The sequence below is a fragment of the Tenrec ecaudatus genome, chromosome 2 (genome assembly GCF_050624435.1).
Source record: "Tenrec ecaudatus isolate mTenEca1 chromosome 2, mTenEca1.hap1, whole genome shotgun sequence".
Classification (NCBI taxonomy): Eukaryota; Metazoa; Chordata; class Mammalia; order Afrosoricida; family Tenrecidae; genus Tenrec; species Tenrec ecaudatus.
Window position 1 is genome coordinate 182517629 of NC_134531.1, and position 14178 is coordinate 182531806.

Consider the following 14178-nt stretch of genomic DNA (forward strand, 5'->3'; position numbering starts at 1 on the left):
TGCCACACTCATACAATCTCTATACTGAGAAAAAAGCACAAGAAACTAGACTCGATGAAGAAGAGATCATTAGGATCTGGGGGAGGCTTATACACAGCCTGCAAATTGCAGATAACACAACCTTCCTGGCTGCAAACGAGGACTATTTGAGGCACTGGTTGATGGTTTATTACAGGTTATTGCAACTTATCATAAAGAAAACAAAAATCTTCACAACTGGACCAACAGACTGGATCACAGTAAACATAGAGGAGATCGAATTTGTCAAGTATTTAATTTTACTTGGATTCACGTTGAACACTCACAGAATCAGTAGTCAAGAAATGAAGCACCGTATGACATTGAGCATCAGGGCTGTACAAGGCCTCAATAAACGAGCAAATACATCACTCCGAGGGCTCAGGTGCACCTCACCCAAGAGTTGGTCTCTCAATCGCCTCAGAAGCTTGTTAAAGCTAAACATGAGTGAGCAAGACTGGAGGAGAACTGATGCACTTGATGAGGTGTTGGTGGGGAATACTGAATGCATCATGAACTGCCAGAAGAACACGTAGCTCTGCCTTGAATGCCATCTAGCTAGAAAACTCCTTGGAAGTCAGTATGGAGAGACGTCATCTTGTACACTTATCAGAGGTTATCAGGAGAGTGCAAATTACGAGGAGAGAGAGACCAGTCCCTGGAGAAGGAGAGCGTGATAAAGTGGAGAGTCAGCAGAAAAGAGCACAGTCCTCAAGGTGCTGGCTCCGTTCTCTATCAGGCGATGACCACTTGAAGGTTTTAGTTGTAGGACATCCCCAACCCCATCTTCACCTGCCTTCTACCTCTGAATGTATCGGGAAGACAGAGCTCAGGAGGAGGAAACCAAGCATTGATGGGCGGCCTTCCCCAGGAGGGCCGCCATGATTCCTGAAGCTTCAAATTTTCTGGTCCTTCTATTTTCGCCCCAATATGTCCCTAGTTTTAGAACTTCCCTTCAGAATGTCTTGAAAATCTCCGGGAACCAATGGAAAATATATTTCACGATGCAGGTATGTGGTTTGTTTTGGTTTTGTAAGGAATAATAAAATAATCCAATCGGAAATCTGTCACCCGTGGTGTTTCTGGTGTTGGCAGCGTATACCCACACAGACACTGCAGTGTTTTTCAAGGACTTAGAGAAATGTAAGGGTAGACACCACAGGCGATATATTTCACAAAGAAAACCCTGTCCATAATTCTGAGGTAATAACAATGGCAAGGCTTTGATGTTGATACAAACGAGGCTGAATGAAGAAAAAGCCACATTCACGGGCTATTTGGGTGTCTGGCATCTAAACGATCCGCTCAAGGAATATAACAGGTCAGTGCTTGTGAGACAAGCAGCATCCTATGCACTGCTAACAAAATAACGCCTGCAGTCATTTAAAAATAGATATTTTCCACACATACGCATTTTAATACATAATCTAGTGACTTGTTTCACATCTAATTGACGAGGAAACATGAACTCTGGGGGAGAGCTAAGGTCAACATCATTGTTTTCCTGCTCTCTGGGAACGCCAAGGCAGAGCCACCTCTCAAACATGGCGTGCTGCAGGACAATTTCAGGGAAGTCACACTGCATGCCAGCCTGCTTCCCTGTCTGTAAAATGAGGAAACTGGATAATACAGTATCTCACTCTCCTCCAAGCTCCTAGATGGTGGTTTCCATACACAACACCCACACTGACAACCACCTGGTTCCAACCTCAGCACAGCAAGTCACTTGAAATTTCAATCTCTCTCTGCCAAGAGACACGATCATTGGAAAAGAGGTGTTCCTCTCCACTAATGTTTCCATCATGAAAATGTTCTCAGCTATAGAAAAGGAGAAACATGCCTTAAACATCCAGATAACCACCACTTAGATTTTACAACTATATCCATTTGGTAGTATTTAGTTGTTGTTTTTAATCATTTTCTGTATCATAATATGAAAATAAATTAGATATCAATATACTTGATTAGCAAATATGTCCTGCATCTGATTTTTTTTTTTTAAAGAACCAAAACTAAAGAATTCCTCCTATGTTACAAAAGAACCACCATCAGCATGAATGATTGCCTCTCATCATCTGATAGCCAGTCCAGGTTCAGATTTCTCTATTTGTCCCAAACTTTTATACATTTGTCTCTTTAAATCAGACACTAAAAAGGAACGATGCATTGCATTTGGTTGTTACATCGGTCTCTTAAATCTCCCTTTAAAATAAATCATACAAACAATAATACCTATATAGAATAATGCAAAAATTCAGGATTGTAGAATTTCAAGGATTTCTACCCAGTGAACATGCCATGAAAACCCCACCGAGACCAGTGAACAGATGATCAAGCACCCTCAAGTCCTCTGTGTCTTTCTCCATTTATAACCCCCACCCCACCTCGCCCCAATGAACACTACTCAGAAGTCTCACACCACTGATTAGTGTTGCTTGTTTCTGAAATGTACATCAACAGAATCACCAGGCAACAGATTCTTCCATGCCCACCTTTCGAGTGTGTGTGTGTGTGTGTGTGTGTGTGTGTGTGTTTCTCTTGTCGCTATTCCACTGCATGGATAAACCACAATGTGTTTATGCGGTCCAACGCTGATGAACATTCGACTTGGTTCCAGTTTGGAGCTACGACAAAGTGTTACTATGAGCATTCTATCTTGGTGGGATGGCCACAGAGGGACCACCACCCTCTGTCAGTTTTTTGGACTGTGGTGGTGCGCATGCTGCTATGGGCTGGAGATTATGGCATTTCAAATGCCAGCAGGGTCATCCACATTGGACAGGTTCAAGTGCTTCAGAGCTTCCCTACCAAGAGACTAGACAGAAAAGCCTGCGGTTCTACTTCTGAAAATTATACAATGAAAACCTTACAAACCTTGTCTGATAGAATGCTGGGAGATGTATCCCCTAGATGGGCTGTCAAAACACAACAATGAACTCGAGCACAGCAATGATGGTGAGGATGGTGCCAGATCGGGCAGTGTCACCTTCTGTTGCCCATGGGGTTGTCATGAGTCAAAGCCAACTCAACAGCTACCAAGGGCAACACCAAATCCAGCCAGGACTACCCATTCAGCTGACCGTAGAATTCCACACTTCTCCCGACTCAAGTACTTCTTCAGCTCATGTGACTATTTGTCCACTATTAATTTTTCTGGGAACATAACTCAACTACCTTTCCCAGGCTCCCTTGAAGGTTTCTATGACCAAGTGATTAAGTTCTAGCCCAAGATACGTAAGCCGGCGTGCCACGTTCTTTTCTAGGTTTTGCCCGTGGAAACCTCCCGGATGGAGCCCTTCCTGCGGCGCCTCCTCCCACTGGTTTGCTGCAGACAGCCATTGCTCCCATGGAGGCCGAGATTCATGGATGGCAGACCCACGGAATGGGGGCCTCTACAGGAGAGAGGTCCAGCAACCAGGAATGTTCGTATTGAATTTTATATTAATAAGAAATAAATTTCCAGGGATAGTGGGGAGGAGATGAGTCACTCAGGGTTCAGGGTAGCAACAATGAAACTCAAAACTTTCTTCTAGTTCTTGAACACTTCCTCCCCTCCCAATTATCATGACCCCAATTCTACCTTGCAGACCTGGTTAGACCAGAGGATGTACAGCGGTGCGGTAGGGATCTGGAAATATAGGGAATCTAGGACTGACGAACCCCTCAGGACCAGCGGTGGGAGTGGCAACACCAGGAGGGAAGGGCGTGTAGAAATGGAGAACCGATCTCGGAGATCTATGTGTAACCTCCTCTCTGGGAGATGGGCGATGGGAAGGTGGGTGAGGGGAGACGCCTGGCAGTGTAAGATAAGATAAAATAATTATTTATAAACTATTAAGGGAGCAGGGGGAAGGGGGGAGCGGGGAAGGAGGGGAAGGGAGGAAAAAAAGGAAACCAAGCTGATTCCAGGAACCCAAGTGGAAAACGAATTTTGAGAATGACGAGTGTAATGAATGTATAAGGGTGTTTTGCTCAATTGATGTATGTATGGATTGTGATAAGAGTTGTATGAGCCCCAATAAAAAGATTTATTAAAATTAAAAAAATTCTAGAGAAGAATCTTGATGGAAAGGGAGAAAATGCAGAACAAAATGTCAAATTCTCCGTTGATAATGAATGAAAATCTCTTAAAAATGCATTAAATAACTATTAAAACTTACATCAGTAATTAAAAAAAAAAAAGAAATAAACTTCCATGGAGTTGAGTCAATGAACTTGGAGGGTTCATGTAATACAGCCATCTGTATTACCCAACTAATATTCCAAAGGAGTGAAACTGCCAGGATTACTCTGGAATTGCGATCCCTTCCATTCCCTAGATATGCACGGTATGTTCAGCCTCGTTCGACAAGCCAGAGAAAAGGGCTTTTTGCCAAAGTATTTCGCTGATATTCCCTGGAGGCAAAGGGGTATGCGAGAGACTATTTGCAGGGCCACAGCTAAAGATCATACTTCATCTAATGTCAAGAGCACAGGAGTATGCAAAGACGTGGCCTTTGATGTCAGGCAGATGTGGCTCTGAATCTTGGCTCCAGCACTGACAATTCTTTGGCTTAACCTCCCCGGGCCTCTGTTTCTTCATCTGCAAAATGAGGGTAAGAACACCTCATATGAAGTGATTGGGGATAACTTCACAGAGAGCAGAGAGAATACTGGCAGAGTCCCTGGCATGTCCAAGGCACTCGAATAGTTCCCGCCAAACAGTCATGAAACTCGGAAAGTGGGCTTTTACCTTCCCCTCGAATCAGAAGGCTGTGCAAACAGTGGCCTTCTCACAGAGGGCTTGGGCAGTGTCCGCGTGGACTGTGAGCAGCTGGACACAAAGGAATCAGGTTCAACGAGTGGATTTCCCTTCTGCCTTGATTTGAGGGAGAAGGATTTCACTTTAAGAAACTTAAATATCAGAGTTTAAACAGATACAAGCTCGCGGTTTCCATTTCTCTTTTCCCTAACCATCAATGCATCCATATTTTCCAATGGACAACGGGCTGATCCGACGCTGGCATTTGACCCAGAGCGAGAGCAGTCAGGAGACGTTTCATTCCACAGAGGGATGAAAGGATTTCGCTGAGTAGGACTGTTGTTGTTATTGTTGCTGTGACCTGCCAGCAAAGCAGCCCTGGACTCATAGGTTCTGCTTGTACCCCAGCCAGTGTGGAGCCATGGCCGCATCTGAGTGCAAGCAGGGCCACCAGGCTGGAGACCATGCCCACTGGCTGCACTTTCACAAGTAGATCCCCAGGCCTTTCTGCCTAGTCCGTCACAGTCTGGGAGCTCGGCTGACAGCTGTCTCACGTCACGGCAGCATGCGCTTCCAGTGACACGTGTGCGGGCGCCTGCCCTCCAGCGCCCCCTCACATGGAACGGGTCCATGAGAAAGGGTGGCAGATGAGAAAACTATGCCATTACGCCTGCTTTTGTATATTAAATTTGGCGACAAGCAGCTGAACAGAGCACGGAGCTTCTCAGCAAGCTGGCGGGCAGTCCACGTCCTCCTAAAAGGCAGGAGGAGGCTGACGCGTCAGGTCATCCAGGATTCGGAGGGAAGCATTCAAGAGAGCCGCCCACCAGTATGATGAAGCGCTCCTGGGGACAATCGCTGCTTCCCGGGCAGAAAGCACATATCCAGATGTTATCCGCTGCCAGATGTGATTAACCGAGGAGAGGCGACGCTGCCCACTGACCCCTCTGAGGGGCCCTCATCGGCAGAGTGACCCAAGCGCCTTCTGCTAAAGCACTCACCAGGAAAGCAAATGGCGGCTGCTTCCATTTCCCAGACCCGCCCTTTCCCTTTCGGCCTCCATGGAGTCAGAGCAGCCGCCTATTTTTAAGCCGCTGCCAACGTGGAAACGTGTGGGCTGGCTGACACGGAGGAGGCTCCCTCCGAGGAGAGGCTGGCACGCCAAAGACTGCGCCCACTCGCCATCCTTCCTCTCCCACGAGAAGGGGCCGAAGGGCGGCTGGGAGGAGAGGCTGCTGGGCAAGGAGGAGGAGGAGGGGATAGCTGGGGCTGGTTTCCAGGACAGGGGCAACTGCAGGCTCCCCCACCCCCGCCCCCACTGCTGAAAGGAAGGCAGGGGTTTGGGCACCAACCAGCCCCACACACAGATACCAGGAGAAGACTCAAAGCCGGAGAAGGAAAACAACCCTGGATGCCAATGGCAGGACCTTCTAAAGGAAAAGGATTAAGGTGGATCTCAGGGACACTAACACGCATCTAATGCAGTTTGAATATAATAGCCAGATCTTCATAAAACATTGGAGACTTATTTATGGTTTTTTAGCAAGGTCACAGTGACGCCTGTAGAAGAAAATGACAAGGACTTTCAGAGAAAGGAGGTTCCTGTGTACTTACAATCGCTCCAGCTGCTTCAGATCCTGGAAGGCGCCTCTCTCGATGACACTGACCTGGTTGTCTTCCAGATGCCTAGAACCACAAAGGCAGCCACGGTCAAGGGCACAGCGGGCTCGCTCCCCATGTGAGGCTTCAGACAATGCACGCAGGGTCACGCCAGCCCTCCCCCAGACCTTCAGGGTGCCTACCGCCAGGACCGGGCTGGTGGGACAAGATAACTTGCAGCCCAGCTTGGTGTCACGACAACCAGGGATTCGCCGCCCGCACACTTCTGCCTGACAGATTGGTTTCCCTGCCTCTATTTTAAGAATGTTCTCAGTGAATGTCCCCCAAGCACTACAGGATGCTGCTCAGAAAAGGAAGAGGTAAAAGCTGCTTCTTATAAAAATCATGCACACACACATGTACACAGCCTAGATCATCAGCCTCTCTCTTCCCTTGGAGTGCCCAACTCCAAGGAGTTAAACACACTCAAATGCAAAGGGTCTCCCTGCTCACCCAACGCTGGGGCACCCTCTTAGTCCAAAAGATAAAGCCATTGTCACACAACTGCCGCTGCCGAAGAAAGCCTGCCTGAGCCCTGGGACCCCATCTTCCAGGGTGGGGCTGGTCCCGGCATATGTGCAATGGCTACAAATCTAGGACTCTGCATGACCCGCCCCCCCCTCACCCCCCACCCCGGCAGCCATGGACTTCGATGCCCCTGAAGTCCTCCAAGCAGGTGATTAGAAAACCCAAACACTCTGGGGAAGGGAGTTTGATTCATGCATGTGGCATAGACCAAGAATTGAACAATGAGGCATCTGTTTCCCTGATATAAAATAAATATATCCACCCCGTCCACCACACACACACACACACACACACACACAAAGGAGGCTTAAAATGGATGAGTTGAACAGTAGGAAGGGGAGGCAGTGAAACAGCATAGTTTCCATTTGACCCCGGGCTGGGGAAAGCTGCGGATCCCAGTTGGTGGCTGAGTGGGGTTTAGCAGGGAGGCAGCTGTGAATGAAGAAGGTTTCTCTGGAAGGTGCAGGTCAGGAAGGGTTTCTTTGGAACCAATAGAAGGAAAGGTTCCCTGAAGCACTTGGAGGCAAAGCAGGAAGTCTTAGGAAGGTGGGATTTCATTTCCAAAGAAACCCCGGCCCCCAATTTGTCCCTGTGCCTCAATGCCTCCTGCCCTTCTTAGACACAGTACTCAGACACTGGGGATTAGCTTCAAGGCCCACTCCCACTGTGTCTCCTGGCCCAGAGAGTAGAAACTCAATCATCACCATATTGCCAGGTCTAGCATAACAGCCACCTAACGGAGGCTTGCTGGGAAAATGAAGAAATAGCTGAGTGCTGGTCAAAGAACAGAAAAAACCTAGTCTAGGACTGGTAAAGCTTCCAAAACTTGCTCAAGCAGAGCTAGAAGGACATTCTGTTTGGTTCCCATGGTACTTTAATTTTTTGTGAATTTAAGAACAAAAACAAAGAGTTGCTGTCGATCATTTCCCATTAATGGGGTCCCTGGTATGTGGACACAGAGTAGAACTGTGTTCTGCGTAGTGCTTGCAATGGCTGATTTGGGGGAAGTAGATCATCAGACCTCTCTTCAGCTTTCCTTTAGGTAGACTTGAACCTCCAAACTTTTAGTGATCAGTTGAGCACCATTAACTATTTACATAATCCTGGGATGCCCTGAATTCATAAACAACATTTAAAAATCAGAATAGTACAGACAGAGAGAAACACACACCACCAAAGGTGCTCCTATTGAAAAATAGCAACCTTTGAGTGTGCAAATACCAACTGGTCACAGCTGAATATTGCTGGTTCTGAATATTGCTGGTTCTGTTAGCGAAGGCATACAGGGCCCCTGATTGCCAGGAAGCTCATCCTCTCTAATTCATCACATATTGGTATTTCTACTGGTCTCTCACAGATGCCTCAATGAACAGATCGAGAAATAACTGAACAGAGAAGTAAAGAGACTTGTCCAAGGGGAAATGATTTGTGTTAGGTCACCCAGCTAGTAGGGGTGGACCTCTTACTCCTGGACAGGTATTCTTCCAGGTTTGGTTTGGAATCACTCATCGGCTTTCTTGTTAACTGGTATAGTATGACAGTTCAACTAACTGGTCATCCCCCCAGTCGCTGTTTCTTTATCTATAAAATGAAGACAGCAGAAGTAAGTTCTAGTGAGAATAACAAAGGAACGAAGGATGTAGCCCAGGAACCGCAGTACAATCAGAGGATTGATAAATACCCATCCCCTTCTCTTCCATTTCAGTTGGCTATATGGTACGGGGATCTTGAAATGCTAACAGACTCAAGCAAGCACATCTTGCTAAATAGTGAAGCTGGTGGAAATTAGTGACTGGGGGTTTGCTCGGTTGGGTTTCTATTATCAGTCAATCAAGCGCAGAGTTGGTTGTTATTTCCTGCATTTCACAAGGGCCCACTCTCAGGCGGTGGCACCTCCCTCTCTCCTAGGTGGAACCTCCTGTCTGGAAACCCTGTTTCTCATGGATTGGTCGAATCTTGCCAGCTTCTTCCAGACCACAGAGATGAGTAGGAGAAATGTGGCACCTGCCCCATCTCCATCATTCTCAGACCCTGGAAGGCTGATCTTTAAGAGTGGCTCATGCTGCTGGCGTCTCTGGGTGGTGAAAATGGTGGATGCATGCTCTGTGAACTAAAAGGTTTAGAGATGTGACTTCACTCAGACTCGGTTTGGAATGCGACCCTGGTGATCAACCTCCATAAATATCCGCTAGAGCACAGATCTCTCCGACCCCCAAGGGTGGCCATGAGCCAGAGCCTCTTGCACTCTCCTTGCCACCAATTTTTGGATCACTTGTTGTTCCCTTGTTCCAGGGTTTGTTAACACCTACTTCCTTTCCCCTGCCTCCGCATCTCCCATGTCCCGCCCAGAACCATCATCCCATTGTTTTCTCCTCCAGGTTATTTATCCCGCCTATCTTATCTAGATAGACCTGCAGAGATAATAATATGCACAAAAACCAAGACAGAGCAAAACAAAGCAACAAAAGAAAACAAAACAACAATAACATACCAATGATAAAAAAAGATAAGCTTGTAAATAGTTCAAGGTCTGTTTGTTGACCTTTAGGAGTGTTTTCCAGTTGAATCTGATGGGGTGCCATGCCTTGGTCCCAAAGTCTATTTTTGGTATTCCCTGGAGACTTCCTTGCTCTGCTCCCCTTGCTGTTCTGTTGCACGCCCTTAGTGTTTTGCCTCGGTGTGGTGGGGTCAGATGGAGCACAATTCATACATTGTGTCTCCAATGTTGTCCCTCATAGGACTATAGGTATTTGAGGGATGTCGTGTCTCCTAGTGGGACTGGCCCTATGGTCCTCTCTGTGCATTGGCTGCTCTGAGCAGGGATATCATCCTCAAGGCTTGATGGGCCAGGATGTGCTCCACGCTCTCTTCCTCCCCACAATGCCATACATCGTTAGATCTCTTGGCCACCGTTTCCATGAGCACTGATTTCATAGCCAAGTAAAACGAATCCTTGACAACTTCAAACCTTTCTGCATTTATCGTGATGTTGTTCTGAGGACATTTGTTTTCTGTAGGTGGAGGTATAATCTACCCCAAAGAATGCAGTCTTAGATCTAAATCAACTAGTCCTTCCAGTCCTCTTCGCTTTTAGCAAGCAAGATTGTGTCATCCGCATATCACAAGTTGCTAGTGAGTCTCCTCCAATTCTGATGCCCATTCATTTCTATGTAGTCCAGCTTTTTAATTATTTAGTCAGCATACAAATTGAATAAGTATGGTGAAAGGATACAATGCTGACACCCACTTTTGCTGATTAGGTCCCTTAGTTCTATTTGAACAATCGCGACTTGGGCTAAGCACAATTTCTGCATGAGCCCCAGTAAGTGTTCTGAAATTTTCATTATTCACAATGTTATCCATAACTCGTTATTATACACATAGTCTAATATCTTTGCATAATCAATAGAATACAGGCAAACATCTGCCTAGTATTACAGCTATCTGACATCAACAATGAGATTCCACTCTCCATGACCTCGGGGATCCTGGGAACTTCGGGCAGTTGCCTGTCAATGCACTGGTGAAACTGTGTTTGACTTATCTTCAGCACAATCTAACTTGTATGTAACAATAATCCCACTGCTTCATAGCTTCTGTAATCTGTGGGATCGTCTTTCGTTGTAATGGCACAGATATGAATCTCTCATCCAGTAGGTTGGCCAGGTTGCTGTCTTCCAAATTTCTAGGTGTAGAAAAGTGACTGCCTTTAGTGTGTCATCTCTTTGCTGATACATCTCAAGAGGCCTATACCATCACTTCTTGGGTTCTTTCTTCTTTAAAGAGATAGCCATTTTTTTTACTGCGTGTTAAGTGAAAACTAGGTTCCCCTTTAAAAATTCTTAGAAATTATATGTAGACCGAAGAAGAATCAGTGCATTTGAATGGTGGTGCTGGAGAAACATGTTGGACATACCATGCATGCTCAAAGGACAAACCAATCTCTCTTGGAAGAAATACAGCCAGAGAGCAACTTAGAGGCAAATGGCGAGACTTCTCCTCACACACTTTGGACATGTCATCAGGAGAGACCAGTCCCTGGAGAAGGAAGTCCTGCTTGGTAAAGTGGAGGGGCAGCCTGAAAGAGGAAGGCCCTCAATGAGCTGGATCAACAGAGGCTGCAGCAATGGGCTCAAGCATGGGAACAGACGTGAGGATGGCGCAGGACTGAGCATTGTTTCGTTCTATTGTGCATGGGGTCAATAGGGGTCACAACTGAGTCGATGCTCTTACCAAAAATGATAATTATTCTGTCTCACTCATTACAATTTTTACACCACGACAGCATTTTCATGATCTCTGGTCTGATTCATCTCTCTCCATTGCTCTAACTTCCCTCCCCCTCCTGCCTCCTCCTCTTCGCTTTCAGGCAAATGCTGACCATTTTTTCCCATGGGGGCATGCCTTTAGTGACCTGCAGAAGTAGCTTCAAATTCAAGTTCAAGAGGTATCTTAGGGTGATAGTCTTGGGAGGGGGGTCCTCTAGTCTGTGCATATTCATTGCTCTAATCAGAATAGTGATTTAAAAATTCTTCTCCCCTTCTAGGACTTTCTATTGTGCAGCTGGGTACCAACCAGTTTTCTGACTCAGGTTAAAAGAGGTTGTAATTTGTGTGTTATTAAGTTCTGTGGGCTCATTTCTTCTTTGAGTTTGGTTTTCTCCGTTCTTTTTTTTTTTTTTGTTCTAAAGATGACCACTAGTTGTATCTCAGTTTCCAGTTGACAAGCGTTTAAGTCTCTCAGATGTTACTCAGATGCTACCAAAGTAGGATGAAGAACATCATCTTTGTGAACTGTGTCGGGCCAATTGACTAAGGTGTCCCCTGGGGGCTTCGTGATGTCTTCACCCCGTCTGTCTCTCAGTAAATAATTCTGTTACGAAGTTTTCCTCATGTTTCCCGTGTGAGTTCCATCTTTTCCTGCTGTGACCCTGACTAATAGGTACAGAGGGCTCATCCAGATCTCCCTGTTAGGTCTATCAGAGGCCAACCTAGTACCTGGCACTGAAAGGCTGGATATAGAGCCAATATTTTATGAAACAAATGAGTCAATAAATGAAGTTCATCATCTCCCTTGAAGGACGTCTTCTGGGATGTAAATTAGGAGCATGCCCTAAAGGCACCGGAGCCACCCTGCCTTGACTGACCCGGGGAGGGCTGGAGACCCAGCCGGCTGCTCGGGCTTTGGGTCTGTTCTGAATTAGGGGGCAACACACGGTGTTCATTGTCAACTCTGGGCATCGTGCTTTCCTTTTCTTTCATTTCATTTAAGCGCTGGATCAGAATCGGAAATTGCACCATGTGATGATGACTGGGGCGGAGTTTAATCCTTTTATTGACCCCATTTGGGATAAAGCTGGCTCCCACATTGGGGGCAGAGCAGAGTTCCGCAACAGATGACTAAGAAAGGAAATATAATTGATCATACCAGAAAAGACCTTTTCCAACGCCCACCCAGTGGGAGGAAGACTTATTCTGAGCAATTCTTCTTTTTCTTGAATGCACTTCATTAGGGGAAAATTGCCCTGAGATGAGACTCAAGCTCCCCAATCCATTTTATCGGCTTTCACCCATTCCCCTCCACCCCAGTAACAGTCCTGCATGGAAATGGGTGGCAAGCTCAAGTGATTCAAGATGATTGAGGCTTTCCTGGCTTTGCTGTAAAGTGTAAATAAGAAACAGGTACAGGGGATGTGCCAAGGTGTGCTGAAAGCTTTTTTTTTTTTAAGATCGTTGTCTAGGTTACTCAATTGAAACGAATGAATGGTGATGCAGGTGAAATGTCAGGGATAGTTTATTGGTGTTAGAAAGCATTTCAGCTATTCCACTTGGTAGAAGTAGCTTTGTTTGGGTAATAAAGTGCCACTTGAATGGGATTGTCTTTGAGTTGATTAGGAAGATAAAAGCAACACAGGATATTTGCAGAGACTATAAAGTAGGGGCTCAGGAAGCTTTTTGGAATTTCTTGTCCAAAAAAAAAAAAAGAAAGAAAGAAAGAGAGAGCAAAGAATGTACTAATTAACCAAAAAGATAAAACTGCAGCTATAAGACGGTTGTCAACCATGCAAAGGATATGAACACAATCGTTAGTGATTATTTTGAACATTCTATTTGCTGAGAGCAGATACGGAAATTGGAATTTTTATTAGCCTTTATGATGTAACAGTAAGAAAATAAAAGGGATATTTTTGACGCTGTTCAAATGTGAAGCATCGGGTGAAATTTCTGACTTGTGAGAGAGGAAATCTCTTACAGATGCAGGGGGAGGAAAAACTAAGGGGAGAGAGAGAGAGAGAGAAAGAGAGAGAGAGAGAGAGAGAGAGAGAGAGAGAGAGAGAGAGAGAGAGAGAGATTATTTTACACTGGCAAATAACAAAGAATCAGAAACTTAATGTTTACGCCTCTTCAATAAGAGTTGTCCTAAAACTGAATCACAGATTTCCCCAGCCCTGAACCCAACTTCGAGTTGGACCCACACGTCCTCTGGTCAGGGCTGCCAGTCATTTGGCAGAAGAATGGCTTCGTAGGGTACCAGGCAGCCTTGGTGCAGGGCAGATCTCCCTACTGAGCTGTGTAGAGGAAAAATGCAAACCCATCAGTAGAGAGGATCTGCTACCCGAGGGCGAGGCGTGGGATCCGAGGAGCCTGCACATTGGTACTCAAGAAGCTTGGTTCGAGACTGCACATCCGTGCTGCAGGTACAGGATGGGTATGCCACCACCTACTTGGTTTTCTAAACATCCCCTACTACCAGGATGTTGGAAAGCGCATATTCTGGGTTCTGAGTACAGCTCTTGTGTTACCTTCTCTGTGAAGTGGGAACTGCTTAGCTGCCTCAGTTACCTAGTGCTGCTGCCACTTATCCCATCACAGTGGGGAGTTTTAAGAACAGACATCATTTCTCCACAGTTCTGAAGATTGAAAGCCATATTGAGGTCTTGGCCAGGTGGATGTCTTCCTTGTTCATAGCCCAGGGCATTCGTTGGTCCCTTGGGTCTTACAGCCAACCCTCACATGGCACCTTTTCTTCCTCTGTGTGGGTGTCCCTGTGTCTGACTTACTGTTTGTATAACTCAGAAGTGATTAGGTTTAGGATGCATTCACACACTAGAATGACCTCACTGACACACCAAAATAACAACCCTGTTTCCAAACAGGATTACATTCACAAGTACAAGAGCCAATGGTTACTAGCCCAATTGCAATCACTGTGCCATCGGTGCTCCTCTGTGG

At 46.0% G+C, this 14178-nt stretch overlaps 1 protein-coding gene across 1 annotated transcript in view; it reads right to left on the reverse strand.

Moving 5' to 3' along the window:
- The window catches only part of SLIT3 (slit guidance ligand 3), a 705033-nt gene that overhangs the window by 629951 nt on the left and 60904 nt on the right, over positions 1 to 14178 (reverse strand). The window contains exon 3 of the mRNA XM_075541934.1: positions 6374 to 6445. Coding sequence (XP_075398049.1) covers positions 6374 to 6445 — 72 coding nt within the window. The remainder of the gene's footprint in view (positions 1 to 6373; positions 6446 to 14178) is intronic.